Here is a 22,163-nt window from a genome sequence, read left to right as displayed (position 1 = left end):
GACAGTAACTGCTCATAATGAGATGTCCTGTGTGGTTGGTTTTATGGACTTCAGGAAGCATGTAGAAGGTAGCAAAGTGGGGAGTGCTGGGAGTTAGTAGAGAGATGGACTCCAATGGGAGTTTCTGAGATGGGCTTAAGGATTTGAGGAGAGACTGGAGATATTGCTGCATGCCTGGAATGCAGTCACTGTGGCACAGTTTGCAAGAGGAAGAATCTGACTGCTGGCATAGTCCTTCTGCCAAGTAATCCTTGTGGTTCAAAACACCAGTGGTGGTGTCTTTGTCAGCATTTAGGTTTATAAGGTCGGGATCAGTTTATAGGTGGTGGATTGCTTATCTTTCTGTCTGTGTAATGTTAGTTTGTATGTTGAGAGATTTGGGGAATGGTGGTTAGGCAAGATTCAAGGTTAAGAAATTCTGGAAAGTTAACAAGGGGTGATTTGGTGGCAGTGGGGGTGAATTGAGTCAGGAAGGTTCAAAATTGGTCTTTGGTTGAGTGTGATTGGTAGGGTTGGTGGCAAAATAATGTTTCCACTGTAGGGTCCAGGAGAAGGAGAGAAGGTCTTTAACAAGTCTGGTGTGATTGGTATGGAAGTGGGGCAAAAGGTGAGGACTTTGGGAAGGACTGATGCTTTTGCAGGGGTCTGGCTTTTGGAGGAAAGCTTCATGACTGTATTTCAGGTCTGTTTATGTTCTGCATTCTGTGTGGTGGTGGGAGGGAGTTATGTAGGGTGGGGTAAATGTATTAGGTCTGTGAGACAGGCTTTGTCAGTTATGAGGGTGCATGGGGGAAGTTTGGAGGTAGTTGTAGAGGTGGTGGACAGTATAGAAAGTGAGCAGGTTGGAGAGTTTTTTGAGGTGGTGTTGTGCATGTTACTCTAGTTCCTGGAGGGCAAGACTTTCAGTGTGTGTTATGGGATCCAGGAATTTGGTATTGCATAGCAGAAGAATTTTATGGATGGAGAGAAGGTATTGCAAGGCAGTTTGGATCTGATTGGTATGGTTTTGCTGAATGTGTTGGTGAGAGCTAAGGATTGGCAGAATATGAAAAGATGGTCGTCATGAAGGGACGGCTGGCAGCCAGGGACGGGTAATTTGATGGTAAGGCCATTTTGGGGGATTCCATGAGCCAAGCAACAACACAAGAACAGTAAGTGCGGATGGGCTCTGGCTAGGGATAAGGAAACTTCTCTGTATTGACACAGATGTGAGGTGCAAGGATCCATGGAGGTGGAACAAATGCAGGAAAATACATAAGTAACATAGAATTACACCCAAAAAAATTCTAAAAAGTACACTCAACCACATGGGAAAGATCACAGAAAGGTTACCCTACTCTTCATATCATCCCCACATGTTCCTAGCAGGACTTTACCATCCTCCACACATACCCTGCTATTCCTCCTCCTGCCTGTTGCAGCCTCCTCCTTACCCCCACTCAGTTGCCTCTCCTGTAAGGCACTGCTGCTTGCAGTCTGGCTCCAGCTGTGACTGTGGTCATGTGCATGCGAGTTACATTTGTGTGTGTGTGTGTGTGTGTGTGTGTGTGTGTGTGTGTGTGTGTGTGTGTGTTTGTGTCTTTTGTCTTAGTTTTGACAAAGGCCTTGTTCGCTGAAAGCTAACTTTTCAATAGTTATTTTGTTGTGCCTTTGTGTGACTTAACACCTCTGCTACATGGTGAGTAGCAACTATCCTTTTCATAATATTGTTACATTCCATCCTGGATTTTCCATTTTTTAGTAATCTAGAGCAATGAGTTCAGTATTCAGCACATTACTTTGCCAAAGTAACACTGATATGTAATGGTAATCACTTTATAACAAATATTTCCAGATACTGCTCATACAGATGAGAATTAATTTTATGAAGACTGAAACTGATCTGGCTCACTCATCTGAAGCTAGATCATATTCAAAATTATGAAACATTTCTTCTTCACGAGATGAATGGTTGGACAGAAAGACCTAATTGTTTGCCTCCTCTGGCCAAAAGTTTTCTTAATCAAGCATCCGGGTTACAATTTTTTGTGTCAATATGTACTCTCTGCAACAATTATCCTGTTAACCCTAAGGTAACTTATGCATTCATAAATCAGTTATAATAGACACAGTAATGAAGAGTTTACTATTTCTAATGCCACCCCAAAAGTTTATTTTATTTAAATATGGAGGAGCCGTAAGAAAACTATACGAAATTAAATTATCATGCTCTTCACAGTCTTCAGTTCAATGAGAAAAGTGTACAACTTTTAACGTCAAAATTAAATTCCCTTATTTAATAATGGGCTGTTGATTTCTTGTCAAACCATTCATTCCAGACCCTAATTAAGGGATTAACAACCATGCCAAAATTATATAGAAAAAAACAATGCCTCATCAAAACTTTGTCAAGTATATGTATTTTATTTTTAATCTTTTTGGGAGTTACTATAATTTTATTTGTTTCTATTGTTATATCAGTAAATAAAACAAATATATGTACAGTAGGGGTGGGGCTTAAATGGAGAGATTGGAAAATGAAAATGGGAAAGGAAAAGAGCAGCAGAAGAATGAATTTATTTGATTTTGGAACAAGAAAATGTTTAATCTGAGCACAAGTTGGAAAGTCTGTTTCCATTTTCAAAGTTAAATATGAAACATCTAATAGATGATATTTTATCTCCTGATTATGTCTGTCTCAAATCAGGAGCAACTCATAACAGCTTCATGATGAACTCCCAAAAATATGCCAATAGATCACCAGGCACAAATTAAATATTGCTTAGCCTCAATAGAAGCAGGGTATCTTTCTGTGGAAGAATAGAATAGAAGAGAATAAAGTGAAGGGATAATGCAGAAACACTCTTACAGTGTCAGTCCTTTTTTATCTCTTTGTAATTATTTGTCTTGTTTCTCCTTTTTTGTTTCATTATTTCTTCTCCTCTTTGCTCTTGCAAGCCTTGTGCACATCTAGTGTTACCTAAAATCATTTCTTATTGTTTTTTATTTGTTTCATCCGTATAACTTCATTCATTGCCTCTGACCTTCGTATGCGTTACATTAACTTAATCTTTTCACCTGTCTTGCAGAATTAGTCTAAACATATCTGTATTATCCAAAACGACTTTATAGCTTGATCTCGCCTTGAGATAAACTTGTATTCCTTTTATTTTTCTTTCATTTGATCTCTAGTATAATTTAGTTTTCCACGATTATTGCTTTGTTGCCTCTAACCTATGCCAATGAAGCCACTATAGCATCTTTTGTAGCTAATGAGAAAAGTCACATATAAGTACCTCTGCCTGACTCGAAGTTTCAGTTTTGATAACTCTTTCATAGTTAAATACTGAGTAATAAAGAGAAAAGCCTTTTTACGTTACCAATTATAGCATTTTCTTACCCAAAAAGAATTATCTTCAGTGATAGCATTACATTTTTCTCTCATTCTGGAATATACCTTACGTACACATTATTTGTGTTTAGTGAATTGATATCATTTATAAAAAATAATATTGAGATCATCTTCCAAAATTATTGGGATTTTGGAAACAATAATGTAAGGAAAAAAATAGATTGCTACTCACAGTAAAGATGACACAGTGAGCTGCAGACAGGCATAACAAAAAGATAGATACATATTTACCTTTTGGCCAAAGCCTTCTTCAGGAAAGGAAACATGCTCACATTTGGTCACACAAGCAAGCATACCTGACACTCACATGACCACAATCTTCGGCAGCTCAGACCAGAATGCAAGTGTCATGTTGAACAGAGCATTCAGGGGCTGGGGGCAAGCATGACAAGACTCCCAAGTGCAGCATCAGAAGGCCATGGAGCAGGAGGGGGTGGGGGGGGGGGTGGGGGAGGGTGCGGAAAAGGAGTAGGGAAGGGGAAAGACATGTGGATGCTTTGGCATAGGGCAGCACACAAATAGGGTGAGGGGATGTGAATAGGGAGGAAGTGATAGGATAGATGGTGGTAACTTACTGCTCCATACCCTCTACAGAACAGTTTCTGCCCCATCAGTCCTAATGCCTCCTCCCTGTTCACATCCCCTCACCATCTTTTTGTGCCACCCTATGCCAACTCACTCACCCATCTTTCCCCTTCTCAGCTCCTCCCCTTTTCCACTCCCCCCCTCCCCCCCCCCTGTTCAAACCCCCTCCCCATCTCCTCCCTCACAACCTTCCGAAGGTGCTCCTGGTGACAGTTTCATCACGCCTCCTTCTAGTCCCTGCACACTCTGCCATACAGCACTCTTCTCCTCCTCCACTTATACTTTGTTAGCCTTTTTCCTTTCCCACCCTCCCCGTATTGCTGCTTCCATTCAACATGATATTGCATTCCAGTCTTAGCTGCTCAAAATGGTGGTCATTTTGGCATGAGATGTACATGCGTGTGTGAATGAAATGTGTTATGTTTCTGTTTCCCAAGAAGACTTTGGCCAAAAGATAAAGGTGTAGCAGTCACTTTGTTATGCCTGTCTGCAACTCAAAGTGTCATCTTTATGGTGAATAACAATCTCTCTTTTTCCTTATATTGTTGATATTCCAACCTGGGGTTTCCATTGTTTGATGTTATAAAGAAATAAATTATTATCTGGAATAATTACCATGGATTTAATAGACTCAGGAGGTTGTTAGACAGCAAAGGCTCTTTCTTGATAATTTATCTGCATTTAGTGTATGTAATTTGCTTTCTGTTTGTATTTTCAATGTAGTGTTCATTCATTTTATGATTTGACATAGACATTTTGTTTTTACAGGTAAGCCAACAACATGGATTGTCAACAATCAGAAGAAAATATTCTTAGCTGAAAAAGAAACATACATAGTGAAGTGTGAGGTTGCTAGTGGTTCCAGCCTTGTTATTGTTTCCTGGAATTTTACTTCATGCACTAGTGAATCTGCTTGCACAACCAAATATTTAGAAACAGAGGTATAATACCTAATACAGTTAATGCTTCATCTTGTGTGTGTGTGTGTGTGTGTGTGTGTGTGTGTGTGTGTATGTGTGTGTGTGTGTGTGTGTGTGTGTGTGTACACATGAATGCACATTCACATGTTGACTGCTTCAGTACTCCCTTAATTTCTATTTGCTTTTCATAGTACAACTTTTAAGATGAAATCACCTAGAAACACAAAATACATGTATGAATGCAACACCTATACATTCATAAACATGATTAAGTCTTTAGCTAGTAGATTAAGGCAAAGTGAGACTGGTGGGCAGGCAAGAAAAGGATATTGATATTAAGTGACTGGACTTTTATATTTTCAAGAGCAACATTAATTTCAGAATGCTGCCAAACAAGGTTAATCTTAGTATGGTGATGGACCATGAAATTGGTCAACAGATGTGGCCAAACATTGTTGCATGGAGTTGTAAATATCCTGAATGGTGTGCTGTGCTATTCCATCTCCTGCAGCTTGCACCAGAGTGTGCAATACCTGCAGATTGGTGAGTGTGGGTGGATCCTTGAGTGTGTACTTCATAGAACCTCATTCTCAATTTGGGAGAAGACTAATTGTGTAGATGGCCATGGCAGAGCATTCACAGGACATAAATTGACCTATTAAAGTTATGCATAGGGCTTAGCTTTCACGAATGGTGGTTCCATTGGCACCAGGACATCCAGAATGTATCACATGGCTGTTATGATGTCCTTGAGGAACCACCAATGGTGATTGGTCACCAGATTATCTCATGAGTCATGATCCATACCATAATACCAGACTGTGGTACAAGTGATTTGATACCACAATCCACTTGTCATTACTTCATGGCATTCTCAACTTTGCCTCCAGACATGAGCCCCAGAGGTAGTCACCTTCCAGGTTATTGAAAATGACCCAATACCAGTCTACACAGCATTATGTCCATCATTTGCAATACTAGGTAAGTCACTGATGTAATGGTCAGAATATGGAGAACCTCACATTCCTTCTTTGGAATCTGCTGAAGAAAGTGAAGAAAAGTGACAAATGAAATTGAAGCTCACCAAAATATTGTCTGAATCTTCATAAAGCAGACCTGCCAATATTAACAGTTTTTACAGTGCAGGCTGTACAGGCCTCTCAATGGAACTTATTTCTGTCACTGGACCCACAGACTGCCATCTACAGAGGGTGATGGTGGTGTCCAACAGCCATGTGACACAGCCCTTCACAAATGCATATTGAGTAAGTGAACTGGTGTTGGAACACACAGCCAAGGCATAGTGAAATACAAGTAATGCCTTTAGTATGATACTCAACATAATGGCTAATACACCTATTGACGGTCCTCATATCAGAGCCAGTGTACCCAAGATCTTGTCTCCCTTTTCTGTCACTAAATGCATTACTGACTGAGAAAAGCCAGTGCTGTGCAACATAACTGCTGCATTTGCGGTGGATATGTTTGGTTGTTCTGGGTACAACTTTTTGTATGGTGGTAAATGTGTTTAGGAAACATGTAGACACACATGTATTTGAAATGACTCAGGGTAAAAATTTGATCATAAAATTCTAAACATATCGAAATTTCTCCTTTGGACTCAGATGAAAAAAATAAATAAAAGTAATGAATTAAAATGGAGCACTACAGAACAGTTTTTGAATCTTCAGAGACTAGCACAAAATCTAAGAGATTTGATTATCTTTGTTATTTGCATTAAATTCATTCTCAGTTTATACAGTGCACCAAAATATTGTGCATTCTAGCATGCTGCCATCTCTACCCCCTCCACCCCCCCCCCCCCCAACCACCACAATTTTTTGTGTGTTGTTTTTTGTGTTTAGCACAAGCTTTTCATTTGTCTGTAATCACAGAATATAGCCTCGACAATATTACTTAATTGGAAGTTTGATAGATTTATCTCTTGTATTGAATCTTATAGGATTGATGAATAATTATTTTGCAGCAAAGGAATAATGCAGATGGTGTGAGGAATGGATCTTTTCTGACTTCCACGTACAAATTTTCATGTGAAATACCAGGAAATCTGTCTTGTATTGCTTCAGATGACTATGGAATAGGCAGCAACACCATTGAAATTATTTGTGAAGGTAAATTATCTGTATTTTAAATTACTGTCTTTCCATTAGAACTGTCATGAGGAGCATTCAATAAGTAATGCAATACTTGTTTTTTTGGCCACTTTTGGTTGGAAAATGTAGAATTTGTCGTGGGACATTGTGGAATATTCCCGCTTCAGCCCCTACAGTTTCATGAAGGTGATAATGCTATAGTAGCCTTCAAAATGGTGTGTGTAATGGAAGTGTGTTCCAAGCAGAGAGCTGTCATTGAGTTCCTTTTGGTGGAAAACAGAGCTTGGCAGATACTCGTAGACACTTGCAGAATATCTACAGAGTCCTGGCAGTGAACAAAACCAAGGTGAGCTGTTTGGTGAGGTGTCTTATCATCATCACAGCATAGTTGTGCAAACCTGTCTGATCTCCTACATGCTGGTTGGCTGTGCACAGCCATGACTCCTGCAATGTTGGAATGTGTGGATACTCTCATTTGAGGTGATTGATGGGTCACAGTCAGATGCCTTGCGCTCAACTGGGTGTTTCTGTTGGTAGTGCTGACAAACTCATTTACCGATTGGGGTACTCAAAGGCATGTGCCCACTGTGTTCCTCACTCCCTAATAGAAGACCATAAAGAGCAACAAAGGATCATCTGTGCAGAATTGCTTGTGCATTATGAGGCTGATTGTGACATTTTTTTGTCTAACATCATCACAGGCAATGAAACAGGGGTTCATCACTTTGAACCAGAAACTAAACAGCAATCCATGGAGTGGTACCATACCAACTCTTCTTCAAAGCAAAGTTCAAAGCTATACTCTCAGCCAGTAAAGTTATGATGACAATCTTCTAGAACTCTGAAGGATTTATTCTGTTTGATGTCCTCCGGCATAGTGCAGTGATCAGGCCTGAAGTTTATTGTGCTACCCTCAGGAAATTGAAGAAACGACTTCAGCTTGTTTGCTGCTAGAGTAATGCAAACAACTTCTCCTTTTCCATGACAATACAAGGTCTCACACAAATCTGTGCACCCGAGAGGATCTCACAAAACTTCATTGGACCCTTCCTACTCATCCACCCCACAACCTGGATCTCATACCTTCAACTTCCATCTGTGTGGCTCAATGAAGGATGCACTCTGCGGGAAGCAGTATGTGGATGATGGGTAGGTTATCGATGCAGCAAGACATTGGCTCTGACGTTGACCAATAGAGTAGTACCATGTGGGCATACAGGCCCTTCAGTAAGGTTGCATAAGGCCACACCATTGAATAGAGGTTATATTGAAAAATAGGGCTTTGTAGACAAAAGACTGGGGAATAATATGGTGTATTGGAATCCTGAATACAACCAACCTGCTTTCAGAAAAAATGTGTTGCATTACTTATTGAACGCCCCTGTATATTGTAGAACAGCTAACAACATAATCTGTTCATTATGAATGCCTGCTGCCATCCCACCGCCCCAAAAAAGTGGCTTGGGGTAAATAATAAACAGTAAGTCCTCTTGAATTAATTGTTGCAGTAGTGACTTCATAGGTCCAGGTCTCATCCTAGACATGAACATTCCACAAAAGAAAAGGTGGTAGTGGAGGGGAGATTCCAAATGGCCCAGATTTGAAGCGACTATTGAAATTAAGCAAGTTATGTTCAGTTTCATGTTGTGCCACAGTTTATCATGTTTCATGATTGTTATATTATCAGGTCTTGCACTGACCAGTGCCATGACACTCTTCTCCAAGACGAGCAAGGTATGCTCTGTCAGTTTATCTGAACATCTCCACATTGAAACTGACTGATGTGTGGTATTTCCCATACCCAAGCTCATAAGCTTTGGGTTTCTCATGTCCTGCTGTGTCAATGGTGTATCATGAGTGCTGTGGTTCAGGAAAGAAACACTGCTGCAAGAGTCAACTACAGAGTGTAACAATGTGTTAGTGAGACAGGGGTACTGTTAGCTATCACTGACTGTGATGGCACATAGACAGACCACAGAAATTCAGTTCTGGACAACAACAAATGATGAGCAGTGATATCATTGCTGGTGGTTACTAAGGCCACTGCCCGTATGTTTATTCCCACTCATCACAGATTAAAAGTCACAATGGTAATTGTTATTGATGGAGGAACATCACTGCTGAATGCTTGAAAAATGGAGCAAGGTCAACTGGACTGATGGATCACTCCTCTGGCAGGGTAGAGGAACATATGAAACCACATGACACGGTTTGTCTTTCTTGTAAGTACGGCTTTATCCTGCAGATGGTAGAGGTATTCTTGTTGGTGGGGGGATGTTTACATGTGATGTAATGAGACACTTGAATTTCCATATTTCTCACTGGCTAGTGAAACAGGAAATACACACATAAATATACATGGTGATTATGGGGAATGAGATACTTGAAATTCCATATTTTTCACTGGCAAGTGAAACAGGAAATACACACATAAATATACATGGTGATTAGGGGGAATGACTTTCCAAATGAGGATACTACTGCAAAAATTTTGAAAAAGCACATGTGTTTGTAATACATGAATTTTGTGTAGCACTCATAAAGTTTGAAAATGTGCAATTTATTGCTATGGGCATTATTTTTGATACAATCAGTGAAATAAATCTACAAATATTTCCTTCTACATTCTTAGTATCATCTTGATGTCTCTCCTGCTCCTTCATACTATACCATATTTTGATGCATTCAAGGATGTTGGTATGCTGTTTTCTGCTTTATTCTTCACATTTCCATCTTCCTTTTTCTGTTCATTGTTCTGATATTCCAGTCCGTTTTCATATGTATGTGGACCATCTTATATGGCAAGTACACAGAGATTTGATAGTGGACATACTCTGGAATTATTTCTATTAGCAAAGCAATCTATATTTTCTAAAGATGGTAGCATTCCAATGGGACTAAGGAAATCTTTATTTGTAGCTTTCTTCTTTCCTATTATTTTTATGATGTGTATTGGATACAGCTGCTTTACATTCAGGGACATTGTATTATTTCTTGGACCCCAAAAAACCCTCCTTCATTGTAAATTGAAGAACACTGCTTATCTCAGGGATTGGTCAATCCAAATGTACAATGACTCTTTTAAGCATTGTTTGTTCCCTACCATGTGGAATATTAGGTAAGGATTTTCTCTGCTTTAGGAATTTGGCCTTAGAGACATATTTCACATCGCTTTGGTACTTTTAGTGAACACACAGCCTGTGTAGATGGTAGTCAAAGTTAATAAATCATAAATTATCAGGTTGCGATTATTTTGTGACTAAGCAAAGCTTCTTACCGCATGGAAAATGTTATCCTCCAGTAATAAGTGAAAATAACTAAAAGGCTTCAACACAACAAGATCATTTTGTTAATCTTATATGTATGATACATCCATGTCCTGACATAGGGATAGAAATAGTGAATTTTATTGCAGTTAAGGATTGTGTGTCTGGATTTTCATTTTTGGTTTCTAAGTTGTTTCTAATGGTCTTACAGTTGCACATGAAGTGAATTTGCACAGATGATACAAGTGTAAGAAAAAAGACAGTATCTCTGCTGTAACAGAAATAGCAGTTACTAAAATATTTGGAGGTACTAGCAGATGGTTCAAGGCAAACAGCAGTGTTTTTAGAACTCCTGCTCAGTGTTTGCCAAAGAATTCCAGGACCTATGATTGTAATCTATTTAAACAGTGAAATACAATAAGTGGATAGTGTCTAATTTTTTGTGCTATAACTCTAATACAATCTGAAGCACTAAACTTGCATTATAGACTTAATTAACTGTCCTACTTCAGCATACCTATGCAATGTGCATGATTGTAGATGTGTTACACTTTAGTTTAAAGCATCTCCAGTGGTCAGGTTTTTTGTTACTTATGCCATTCTTCAAGCTTGTCTACACATAAGTGGTAGATTTTAGCCCACGCCACATTCACTAACACTAAATACATTCATGTTTTTGTGTTGTGAAGAACTAGTGCCATCTCATATTGTACACTTTGTTTTGATGAAAAGAAAATGCTTCCTGAATTTGCTTAAAATATCTCACCGTATAATCTTTTATGACATTTCATTTATTAGTTTTTGTAACTCTGTGTAGAGATCTTCCACTTCCTCATATGAATATGAGGACATTGAGACCTAGATTTGAATGAATTTTTTAGTTATATGGTGTTCTCACTGAGATTCTCTAAAGTTCTCCAATACTGTTTTTAATTTCCTTCTTTACAAGAAAGGCTGCACTCTGACTTGCCTTTATGCTTTGTTGCTCCGTGATAAAACTGATATCCTGATTGTAATTCTATAACGTCTTTATTTTTACACACTTATGATAACTCTTCTGTATCTCATTTGATGTTATTTAACTCACCTAGGTCCATTAACTTATTGGTCATTTTCTCGGATTCAATAATTTATTGTTCCAAGCTAAGAAGTAGCAGAATCAGTTGAGTTTCTGAGGTCAATGTTGTTTAATTTTCCAAACATTATCTAATAAAGTTTAGGTACAGAAGTAACTGATCTCAAGCCATTGTGTCAGTTCCCTCAATCCACTACTGCCAATATACTTTCACCCAGGTTGTTATACTGATATCCCATGCATGTGGCAGCCCTACCCATTATATGCTACCTTTCCAGAGCCTGAAATGTGTGGCAAAACACAAACAACAATGTTAAACTTCAGAATAACTATGCTCACAACAGCCTCAGTCCCAAACTGAGTGTTCATCTGATTCTCAGAGCCAGGAGTCAGCAATTAAAGTCTGAATGCTTATCATGTTTCAGTAGAAACCACAAGTTATATTGTCAATTAGCAGTATATTAGTCTGTATTTGACTTGTTATGCATGTAAGTCTAAAAGTTTGCAGATATTTGCACAACTTGTGATCTGCTGTGCAGGTTTGTGAGCAGTCCACCCTTATTTGTTCCCTATACAGCAATGCAACAAAACGATTGCCTTATGTGTACTAATACCTACACGTAGTGAACACCTGGAATAGACAATTGGGTCTATACTGGGCAGTCCCCTCAATCCTCACTACAAGGACCATTTTTACAGTCCTCAGAATGGTCAGTTTTGTAGCCACCTGTAATTGTGATGTTCATCATTGTTTTTTGGTTTGTCTGTTGAGTGTGTTCTGTGGAAGTATAGAGATTAATTAATTGAATCTTGATATGAAGTAAAATATTTGGAGCTATGTTCTTGATGCATTCTACACCTACAGAACACTTATTGCTGTGTGGATCTATTAAACACATGACAATAAATAAGAAAATATTAAAATACCTCCAGCCATTGGATTAACATTCTTATTGACCAGCACATTTACATTTCTTTTTAGTACTGTCTGCTTATGTGCTACAATACAATTTCTAATGACAATATCAGGAAAAGGATAGTTGGTACTCACCGTATAGTGGAGATGCTGAGTCGCAGATAGACTCAACAAAAAGAGTATCAAATAAGTAAGCTTTCAACCAAAAAGACCTTGAATGGAATTGGACAACATACACACACACACTCACTCATGCAAATGCAACTCATGAACACATGACCACAGTCTCTGGCTGCTAAGGCCAGACTGTGAGCAGCAGTGGAAGATGGAAGAAGTAATCTGCCCAGTGGGGCAAAGGAGGATGGGCCAGAGGGGGAGATAGCAGGGTAGGGGTGGGGGATGGTACAGTTCTGCTTGTGGGAGCATACAGGGATGATGGAGAGAGGGTAGGGCAGCTAGGTGCAGAGTCTCGAAGTTAGACAGAGGGTGAGGGCATTTGGGGGGGGGGGGGGGGGGACATCAAAAGAGGAGAGAAGTAAAAATACTGTGGGTGTGTTGGTAGAATAGAGGACTGTGTAGTGCTGGAATGGAAAAAGGAAAGGGGATAGGTGGGTAAAGGACAATGACTAATGAAGGCTGAGGCCAGCAGGGCTATGGGGACATAGAATATGTTGCAAGGAGAATTCCTTCATACACAGTTCAGAAAAGCTGGTGTTGCTGGAAAGGACCCAGATGGCAGAGGCTGTGAAGCAGTCATTGAAATGAAGAATGTCATGTGGAGCAGCATGCTCAGCAGTTGGGTGATCCAGCTGTTTCTTGGCCACAGTTTATTAGTGGTCATTCATGCAGACAAACAGCTTGTTGATTGTCTTGCCCACTTAGAATGCAGCACAGCTGTTGCAGCTTATATTGTAGATCACCTGACTCATTTCACAGGTTGCCTTGCCTTTGATGGGTTAGGTGACACTTGTGACTGAAATGAAATAATTGGTGGTGGGAGAATGTGTAGGACAGGTCTTGCTTCTAGATCTATTACAGGAATATGTGACATGAGGCAAGGGGTTGGGAGCAGGGTTCTGTAGGGATGGATGAGGACACTGTGCAAGTTTGATGGGCAGTGGAATACCACTGTGGGAGGGATGAGAAGGATATTGGGTAGAACATCCCCCGTTTCAGGGCACAGTAAGAGGTAATCAAAACCCTGGCAGAGAATGTGATTAAGTTGCTCCAGTCCTGTGCGGTACTGAGTCTTCAGGGAAAAGTTTCTCTATGGCAGGATGGAGAGTTTTGGGATGTGGTGGATGACTGGAGAGATGAGGTATGGGAGAGATGTTTTTGTATAAGGTTGGGAGGATAATTACAGTCTATGAAGGCTTCAGTGAGACCCTAGGTGGATTTCAAGAGGGATTTCTTGTCCATAAAAATGCAATGGCCATGGGTGGCTAGGCTGTATCTCATGGGCTTCTTGGTATGAAAGGGGTGTCAGCTGTCAAAGTGGAGGTGCACTGTTGGTTGGTAGGTTTTATATGGAAAGAGGTACTGGGGTTTAGGAGACATGTGAAGTAAACGGGGGAGAAGGTGTTGAGGTTCTGGAGGAATGTGGACTGGGAGTCCTCAGCCTCAATACAGATCATGAAGATCTCATCAGTGAATCTGAATGAGGTAAAGGGTTTGGGATTCTGGGTGGTTATAAAGGTATTTCTCTAGATGGCCCATGATTAAGTTGGCATAGGATGGTGTTATGTGGGTGCTCATAGCCATACCCCAGATTTGTTTGTAGATGATGCCTTCAAAGGAGAAGTAATTGTGGGTAAGGATATAGTTGGTTATGGTGCCGAGGAAGGAGGTTGAAGGGTTGGAGTCCATAAGGCATTGGGAAAGGTAGCATTCAGAACCAGTAAGGCCATGGGTGTTAGCGATGTTTATGTAAAATAATGTGGTATCAGTAATGACAAGAAAGGCACTATGTGGTAAAGGAAAGGGAATCATAGAAAGTCGAGGAAGGGAATGGTTGCTATCATTTATATAGGGGAGTAGGTTGTGGGTAGTAGCCTGAATGTGTGAGGCCAAGGCTTTTGGAGGAAAGTATCAGAAGTATCAGTCCTTTCCAAAGGCCTCACATTTTCCCCCACTACTAAATTCAATCATGGAGTTGTTAAAGACTTTCTATCCTTCTCCCAGCCCCTAAAGTGGAAACACTTTCTTGCCACCAACCCTATCAATCAGACTCAAACAGAGACCAATATTGAACCCCGACTGACTCAGATCACTGCACCATGCAATCGAAACTAACCCCCACTGCCCCCAAATCATTTCCTTGTTAACTTTCCAGAATTTCTTAACCTTGAACCTTACTCGACCATTATTCCCCACATCACTCAACATGCAAGCTAACCTTACATCCAAAGAACCACAATCACAACCTAAATCTGATCCTGACCTTATTACCCTACATGCTGACAAAGGCTCCGTAACAGATGTTTTGAATGGCAAGGATTATCTGGCAGAAGGACTCCACCAGCTGTCAGATTAATCCACCTAAAAACCGTGACACAGTGACCCCATTCCAATAATCCAGTAAGATTTCCAGTCTCTCCTCAAATCCTTGGGACCATCCAAGACCTCTACCGAGAGTCCACCTCTCTCCTTAGCCCTACCACTACCCACAGTCCTAACTTCTACAGCATCCAACCACCCAGGATGCCCCATTGTGGCCAGTTACTGTGGCCCCACTGAGAGAATCTGCTCTCATAGACCAACACCTTCAGCCTATTACCTGCATCCTACCCTCCTATACAGGGTGAGCCACTAACAATTGCCACCAAGAATAACTCCAAAAGTATGATAGGAGCATCCATTCCAATGATTTGGGAATTGTCTCTGCAACTCATTTCTAGCCATCAGAAAAAATTTGCCGGACACCCATTGTGTTGATTCCACATTCTGTTCCTTGTTCCTGAAGTTATTTCTTCCAATAACAAACCTAATGTTTCTTGTGGTGTACTTCCTACCATTAAGATTTCCTTTGATGAAATAGGGGCCGATAATTCTGTTGTCCAGAATCCCACACCGTACATTCATCGACCACTGTTTTTGATGTGCAGGTTTCTGGAGCCAACAAGGATTTTCAGTTGTGGAATAATGCATGCTCTGCAAATTAACATTTCCATGGTTCGTGAATGAAGCCTCATCAGTAAATAAAATCAAATTAATAAAAGTCTCATCCCTCTGAATCTGAAGTTGAGCCCATCGGCAGAATTCAGTGCAACACATACATTCCGTACCAGCTAATGCTTGGTAGGGATGGGTATGGTAAGCGTGATATTTATGATGATGCAGAACATGAACACCACTACTCTGGCTCATGCCAGATTCCCTTGCAATTTGACGTGAACTAACACAAGGATCTCGAACCACAGTGGCAAGAGTACCATATCCCATTTCCTTGTTAGTAACTTTCCGTTGCCAGATATGTTACCAATGCATTAAAAATCCAGTTGTTCTCAGTTTATCATACACATATTTAAATGTATGACGTGTAGGGTGCGTATGTTGGGAATGTCTTTCAGCATATAAGTCTCTAGCTCTCACTGAATTTTGTTAACATTCTCTGTAAATTAGAAGCATAAAGACTTGTTCTTCGATGGAGTTCATCATTCACATTCACTTGATTCAATGATACTAGTCTTAATGTTCCCATTAGTGTTGTTTTGCGAAACTGTTGAATGGTGTTTACGTGTCAATGACATGTTAGATGGATACACTTTATTCAGTGAATATTTACTATTTGCACAATATACGAGAGAGAGTAGTCAGAGCATGTGCTTTGATAACTGCCAAAGTGATAAGGAATACCACTCAATTCATGATAAGAAGATTGCAGCACTGCACTGATACCAATGGTCATCAGTTCGAACACCCTCTGTAAATGGACGTTCATGCCACCTTTTTGACCTTTGTTGACCTTCAAAGACCTTACTGTTACACATCATTGGATTCGTCACGATAGCTGCTATCAGAAAACGAGTACCAAACTATAGCATCTCATATAAAAAGCAAACTTGTCCTTCATATCTCTGATGCAACCCCACCTAGCAACAAAAAACCAACATCATATGGCTCACTTTGTCCCATGGAACATTTGTCCAACAAAGTTTTCAGCTGCTGTCATACTTTTGGAGTTATTCTAGGTGGCAATAGTTAGTGACTCACCCTGTATAAAATATACCAACCATTTCCTCCACTGACTCTCCACAGTTTCAGTGCCTTTACCACATGGCACCCTGCTCTTCACTATTGATGCCACCTACCTTTACACTAACATTCCTAATGCCCATGGTCTTACTGCTATTGAGCACTACTGTTCCCAATGCTTGGTGGGTACCAAACCTATGATCTCCTTCCTAGTCACCATGACCAACTATATCCTCACCCACAATTACTTATCCTTTGAAGACACCATCTTCAAACAAATCCACAGTATGGCTACAGACACCCATATGGCACTATGCTATGCCAACCTATTCATAGGTCACCTAGAGGAATCCTCCTTTCTAACCTCCTAGAATCCCACACCTCTCACGTGGTTCAGATTCATAGGTGATATCTTTGTGATTTGGACAAGGGTGGGGACTCACGATCCACATTCCTCCAGAATCTCAGCACCTTCTTCACAATTTGCTTCACACGGTCCTCCTAAAACCCACCAATCACCTTCTCCAATTTTGACACCCACATCTAAGATGGCTTCAGCAGTACCTCCATCGAAATCAAGCCTATCAACCAATAACAATACCTCCACTTTGACAACTACCACCCATTCCCTACCAAGAAGTCCCTTCGATACAGCATAGCGTAGCCATCAATCGCATCTGTTGCAATGAGCAGTCCATCTCAAAATATACTAAGGGACTCACTGGGGCCTTCACAGACTGTAATTACCCTCCCAACCTTGTATAAAAACAGATCTCCTGTGCCTTATCTTTCCAGTCATCATCCACCTGCCAAAGTCCTAGTGCCTTGCCACAGAGGAGCATTCTGCTTGTGACTCAGTACCACTGAGCTTGCAGCAAAATGAGGAATGTCCTACCCACTATCCTTTCCACCCCTCTCAAATTGCTATTCTGCTGCCTATTGAACATGCACAATATCCCTGTCCATCCCTACGCAACCATGCTCCCTGTCCCTTGCCACATGGTTCACATCCCTGTAATAGATGTAAGACCTGTCCCATATGTCTTCCCAACACCACCTGTTCCGGTATGGCCACAAGCATCACTTACCCCATCAAAGGCAGGGTTACCTGTGGAACCAGTCATGTGATCTACAAGATAAGCTGCAACCTCTGTGCTGCATTCTATGTGACCATAACAGCCAACAAGCTGTCTCTGGCTCCATGAATGCCCACTGACAAACTATGGCCAAGAAACAGCTGGACCACACAGTTGGTGAGAAAGTCGCCCTGCACAATGTTCTTCATTTCAGTGATTTGTTTCACAGTCTGTGCCATCTGGATCTTTCCCACCAACACCAGCTTTTCTGAATTGTGCAAGTGGGTACTCTCCTTGCAGTATATCCAGCCTCCTGTGACTACACTGTTCAAAAATGGTTCAAATGGCTCTGAGCACTATGGGACTCAACTGCTGAGGGCATTAGTCCCCTAGAACTTAGAACTAGTTAAACCTAACTAACCTAAGGACATCACAAACATCCATGCCCGAGGCAGGATTCGAACCTGCGACCATAGCGGTCTTGCGGTTCCAGACTGCAGCGCCTTTAACCGCACGGCCACTTCGGCTGGCGACTACACTGTTGCTGAGAACGCTGCCCCACACAACATTCTTCATTTCTGTGACTGCTTCACAGCCTGTACCATATGGATCCTTCTCATCAACACCAGCTTTTCTGAACTGCGAATATTGGAGCTCTCCTTGCAATATACACTCCTGGAAATGGAAAAAAGAACACATTGACACCGGTGTGTCAGACGCACCATACTTGCTCCGGACACTGCGAGAGGGCTGTACAAGCAATGATCACACGCACGGCACAGCGGACACACCAGGAACCGCGGTGTTGGCCGTCGAATGGCGCTAGCTGCGCAGCATTTGTGCACCGCCGCCGTCAGTGTCAGCCAGTTTGCCGTGGCATACGGAGCTCCATCACAGTCTTTAACACTGGTAGCATGCCGCGACAGCGTGGACGTGAACCGTATGTGCAGTTGACGGACTTTGAGCGAGGGCATATAGTGGGCATGCGGGAGGCCGGGTGGACGTACCGCCGAATTGCTCAACACGTGGGGCATGAGGTCTCCACAGTACATCGATGTTGTCGCCAGTGGTCGGCGGAAGGTGCACGTGCCCATCGACCTGGGACTGGACCGCAGCGATGCACGGATGCACGCCAAGACCGTAGGATCCTACCCAGTGCCGTAGGGGACCGCACCGCCACTTCCCAGCAAATTAGGGACACTGTTGCTCCTGGGGTATCGGCGAGGACCATTCGAAGCTGGGCTACAGTCCCGCACACCGTTAGGCCGTCTTCCGCTCACGCCCCAACATCGTGCAGCCTGCCTCCAGTGGTGTCGCGACAGGCGTGAATGGAGGGACGAATGGAGACGTGTCGTCTTCAGCGATGAGAGTTGCTTCTGCCTTGGTGCCAGTGATGGTCGTATGCGTGTTTGGCACCGTGCAGGTGAGCGCCACAATCAGGACTGCATACGACCGAGGCACCCAGGGCCAACACCCGGCATCATGGTGTGGGGAGCGATCTCCTACACTGGCCGTACGCCACTGGTGATCGTCGAGGGGACACTGAATAGTGCACGGTACATCCAAACCGTCATCGAACCCATCGTTCTACCATTCCTAGACCGGCAAGGGAACTTGCTGTTCCAACAGGACAATGCACGTCCGCATGTATCCCGTGCCACCCAACGTGCTCTAGAAGGTGTAAGTCAACTACCCTGGCCAGCAAGATCTCCGGATCTGTCCCCCATTGAGCATGTTTGGGACTGGATGAAGCGTCGTCTCACGCGGTCTGCACGTCCAGCATGAACGCTGGTCCAACTGAGGCGCCAGGTGGAAATGGCATGGCAAGCCGTTCCACAGGACTACATCCAGCATCTCTACGATCATCTCCATGGGAGAATAGCAGCCTGCATTGCTGCGAAAGGTGGATATACACTGTACTAGTGCCGACATTGTGCATGCTCTGTTGCCTGTGTCTATGTGCCTGTGGTTCTGTCAGTGCGATCATGTGCTGTATCTGACCCCAGGAATGTGTCAATAAAGTTTCCCCTTCCTGGGACAATGAATTCACGGTGTTCTTATTTCAATTTCCAGGAGTGTATCTTACATTCCTGTGACCCTGCTGGGTTCAACCTTCACTAGTCATTGTCCTTTATCCATCTGTCCCCTTCCCTGTTCCCTTTCCAGCACTACACAGGCCTCTATTCCACCAATTCACATACATTCATTTTACTTCGCTCTTTTTTCACTACCCCCACTCCCTCTGCTCTCAACCCTGCCCACTGTCTAGCTTCCTGAGTGCACCTAACTGCCCTATCCTCTCCTCATTCTCATCCCTGTATGCTCCCACAAGCAGCACTTTACCACTCCCCACCCCTACCCTGCTAGTTCTCCACCTCCCCCTTCCCATCCCAACCTCTTCCTTACTGCCACCATCCAGATTGCTTCTCCGATCATGCACTGCTGCTTGCAGTCTGGCCTCAGCAGCCAGAGACTGTGGTCATGCATGTTTCAGTTGTGTTTGAATGAGTGTGTATGTTGTCTAATTCTGATGAAGGCTTTTTTGGCTGAAAGCTTACTTGTTTGACAGTCTTTTTGTTGGGCCTATCTGCAAGTCAGAAGCTCCACTATATGGTGAGTAGCAACTATCCTTTTCATAATATTGGTCATTATTCCATCCTGGATTTTCCATTGTTTAATACATTTTTAAGAAGTTAATTTATGTTTAGTGCACTTAGTTTCTGTAGTTACATGTTTATATAATATGTAGTTTGGTAGAACTCTCTTCCTCTTTCTCATACCTTTCCCAACAATGGACTGTTTTAAATTCACCACACCACATACTACCTCAGAAATCCACTCCGTCAAACAGGGCCACAGTATGTGGGGAGATGGTATGTGCTTATGAATGAGTTGAATGCTCATGTATGTGTGTGTGTGTGTGTGTGCGTGTGCATGTCAGTGTCAGTGCATGATTGTGCACTGTATGTGTGTACTCTTACAAAATACCTTCCAATTTTGCTGTATAATGAATTTTAGGTATCATTATGTTGTTGTTGTTGTTGTTGTCCAAGTTCAAAGACTGGATTCATGCAGCTCCCAAGCTAGTGTATTGTGTGAAAGCTCCTTCATCCCTGCATAACTATTGCAACATACATCCATTAGAAACTGCGTACTAAATCTGAACCATGATCTCCCTTAAAAAATTCTTGTTGCCTCAAGATGTGTCCTATGAACCAATCCCTTTTTGTAGTCATGTTTTCCCATACATTTCTACTTTCCCCTATTTGATTCAGTGCTTCCTCATAAGTTATTCAGTCCACCCAACTAATCTTCAGCATTACTCTGTAGTACAACATTTGAAAAGCTTCTATTCTCTTCTTATCTGAACTGTTTATTGTAGACATTTCACTTACATATTTAGCTGCACTCCAGACCAAAACCTCTAGAAATAATTTCCTAACATTTACACTTATATTTGATGTTGGTAAATCACTCCTTTTCAGGAATGCTTTTCTTGCTATTGCCAATCTGTGTGTTATATTCTCTTTACTTGGGACATCATCATGTATTTTGCTACATAAATCTGATCTACCACTTTTAGTGTTTCATTTCCTAATCTAATCCCTTCAGCATTATCTTATTTAATTGGACTACTTACCATTATACTCTTTTACTTTTGTTGATGTTCATCTTACAACCTCTTTTCAAGACACCATCCATTCTGTTCAACTGCTCTTGCAAGTCCTTTGCTGTGTTTGATATAATTACATTCATCACCAAATCTCAAAGTTTTTGTTTCTTCTCCTTGAACTTTTATTCCCATTCCACATTTATCCTTGGTTTCCATCACAACTAGCTCTATGTATAGATTGAATAACTTTGGGGGAGGCTATGAACCTGCCTCACTCCATTAAGCGAACTCATAAGGTATGTCATAGGGTCAGTATTACCTCATGTGTTCTTACCTATCTCTAGACCCAACCTGACCGTTCTTGAGGTTTTTTCTCTATCTGTTTTTCCATTCTTCTGTAAATAATTCATGTCAGCTCTTTGCACTCATGAATTATTGAACTGGTAGTGTGGTAAAATTTACACCAATCAGCAGATGCCCCATGTCATTAAATATTGTCAGCATGGTAAATGATTTGTGCAGTTCTGTTGCTAGCTAATGTATTATATTTTTAAGATGATTGTACATTCTTCTTCAGAAAGAATAGTTCTGAGTTGCTCATAATTTTATGTATAGTTTACTGATTTGTGCTGCCATCTTGTTTATTTGACAAATCTGTGCTGGTTTGTTTCAGGTGTTACAAATGCTGAAGCTCTTACAGCTGGTGTGGTGTGTGCTGCACTTGTACTTATTAGCATTGTAGCTGTCCTAGCGTTTAAACTGATAAAAGAGAAGGCAAGTACACATCCCAAGTTGATATTAAAAACTTCTAAGCAAAGGAGTTGGGAGAGGTTATGCAATTACAACAAACATGAAACAATTTTCCACATTCCATATGTTATGTTCCTTAGTTTAACAACACAGTTTTGGGTTTTGCTGGAATTGACAATTTGTCAGTGACCGTTCACTTTGATTACGTGCACAGTGATAATCTTACCAATACAAAATATTGGACTGAACTTGCAGGGTAGTTG

At 41.5% G+C, this 22,163-nt stretch overlaps 1 protein-coding gene across 2 annotated transcripts in view; it reads left to right on the top strand.

Annotated features, from left to right (window-relative positions):
* Positions 1–22,163, top strand: part of LOC126095731 (mast/stem cell growth factor receptor kita-like) — a 296,078-nt gene that overhangs the window by 172,943 nt on the left and 100,972 nt on the right. For both annotated transcript variants that reach the window (XM_049910501.1, XM_049910500.1), the window contains exons 9-11: positions 4,745–4,917; positions 6,884–7,028; positions 21,824–21,924. In XM_049910501.1, coding sequence (XP_049766458.1) covers positions 4,745–4,917; positions 6,884–7,028; positions 21,824–21,924 — 419 coding nt within the window. The remainder of the gene's footprint in view (positions 1–4,744; positions 4,918–6,883; positions 7,029–21,823; positions 21,925–22,163) is intronic.

This window comes from Schistocerca cancellata, chromosome 8 (assembly GCF_023864275.1).
Source record: "Schistocerca cancellata isolate TAMUIC-IGC-003103 chromosome 8, iqSchCanc2.1, whole genome shotgun sequence".
Classification (NCBI taxonomy): domain Eukaryota; kingdom Metazoa; phylum Arthropoda; class Insecta; order Orthoptera; family Acrididae; genus Schistocerca; species Schistocerca cancellata.
Note: the sequence above shows the minus strand (reverse complement) of the source record. Positions and strands in the feature narration are given on the sequence as shown.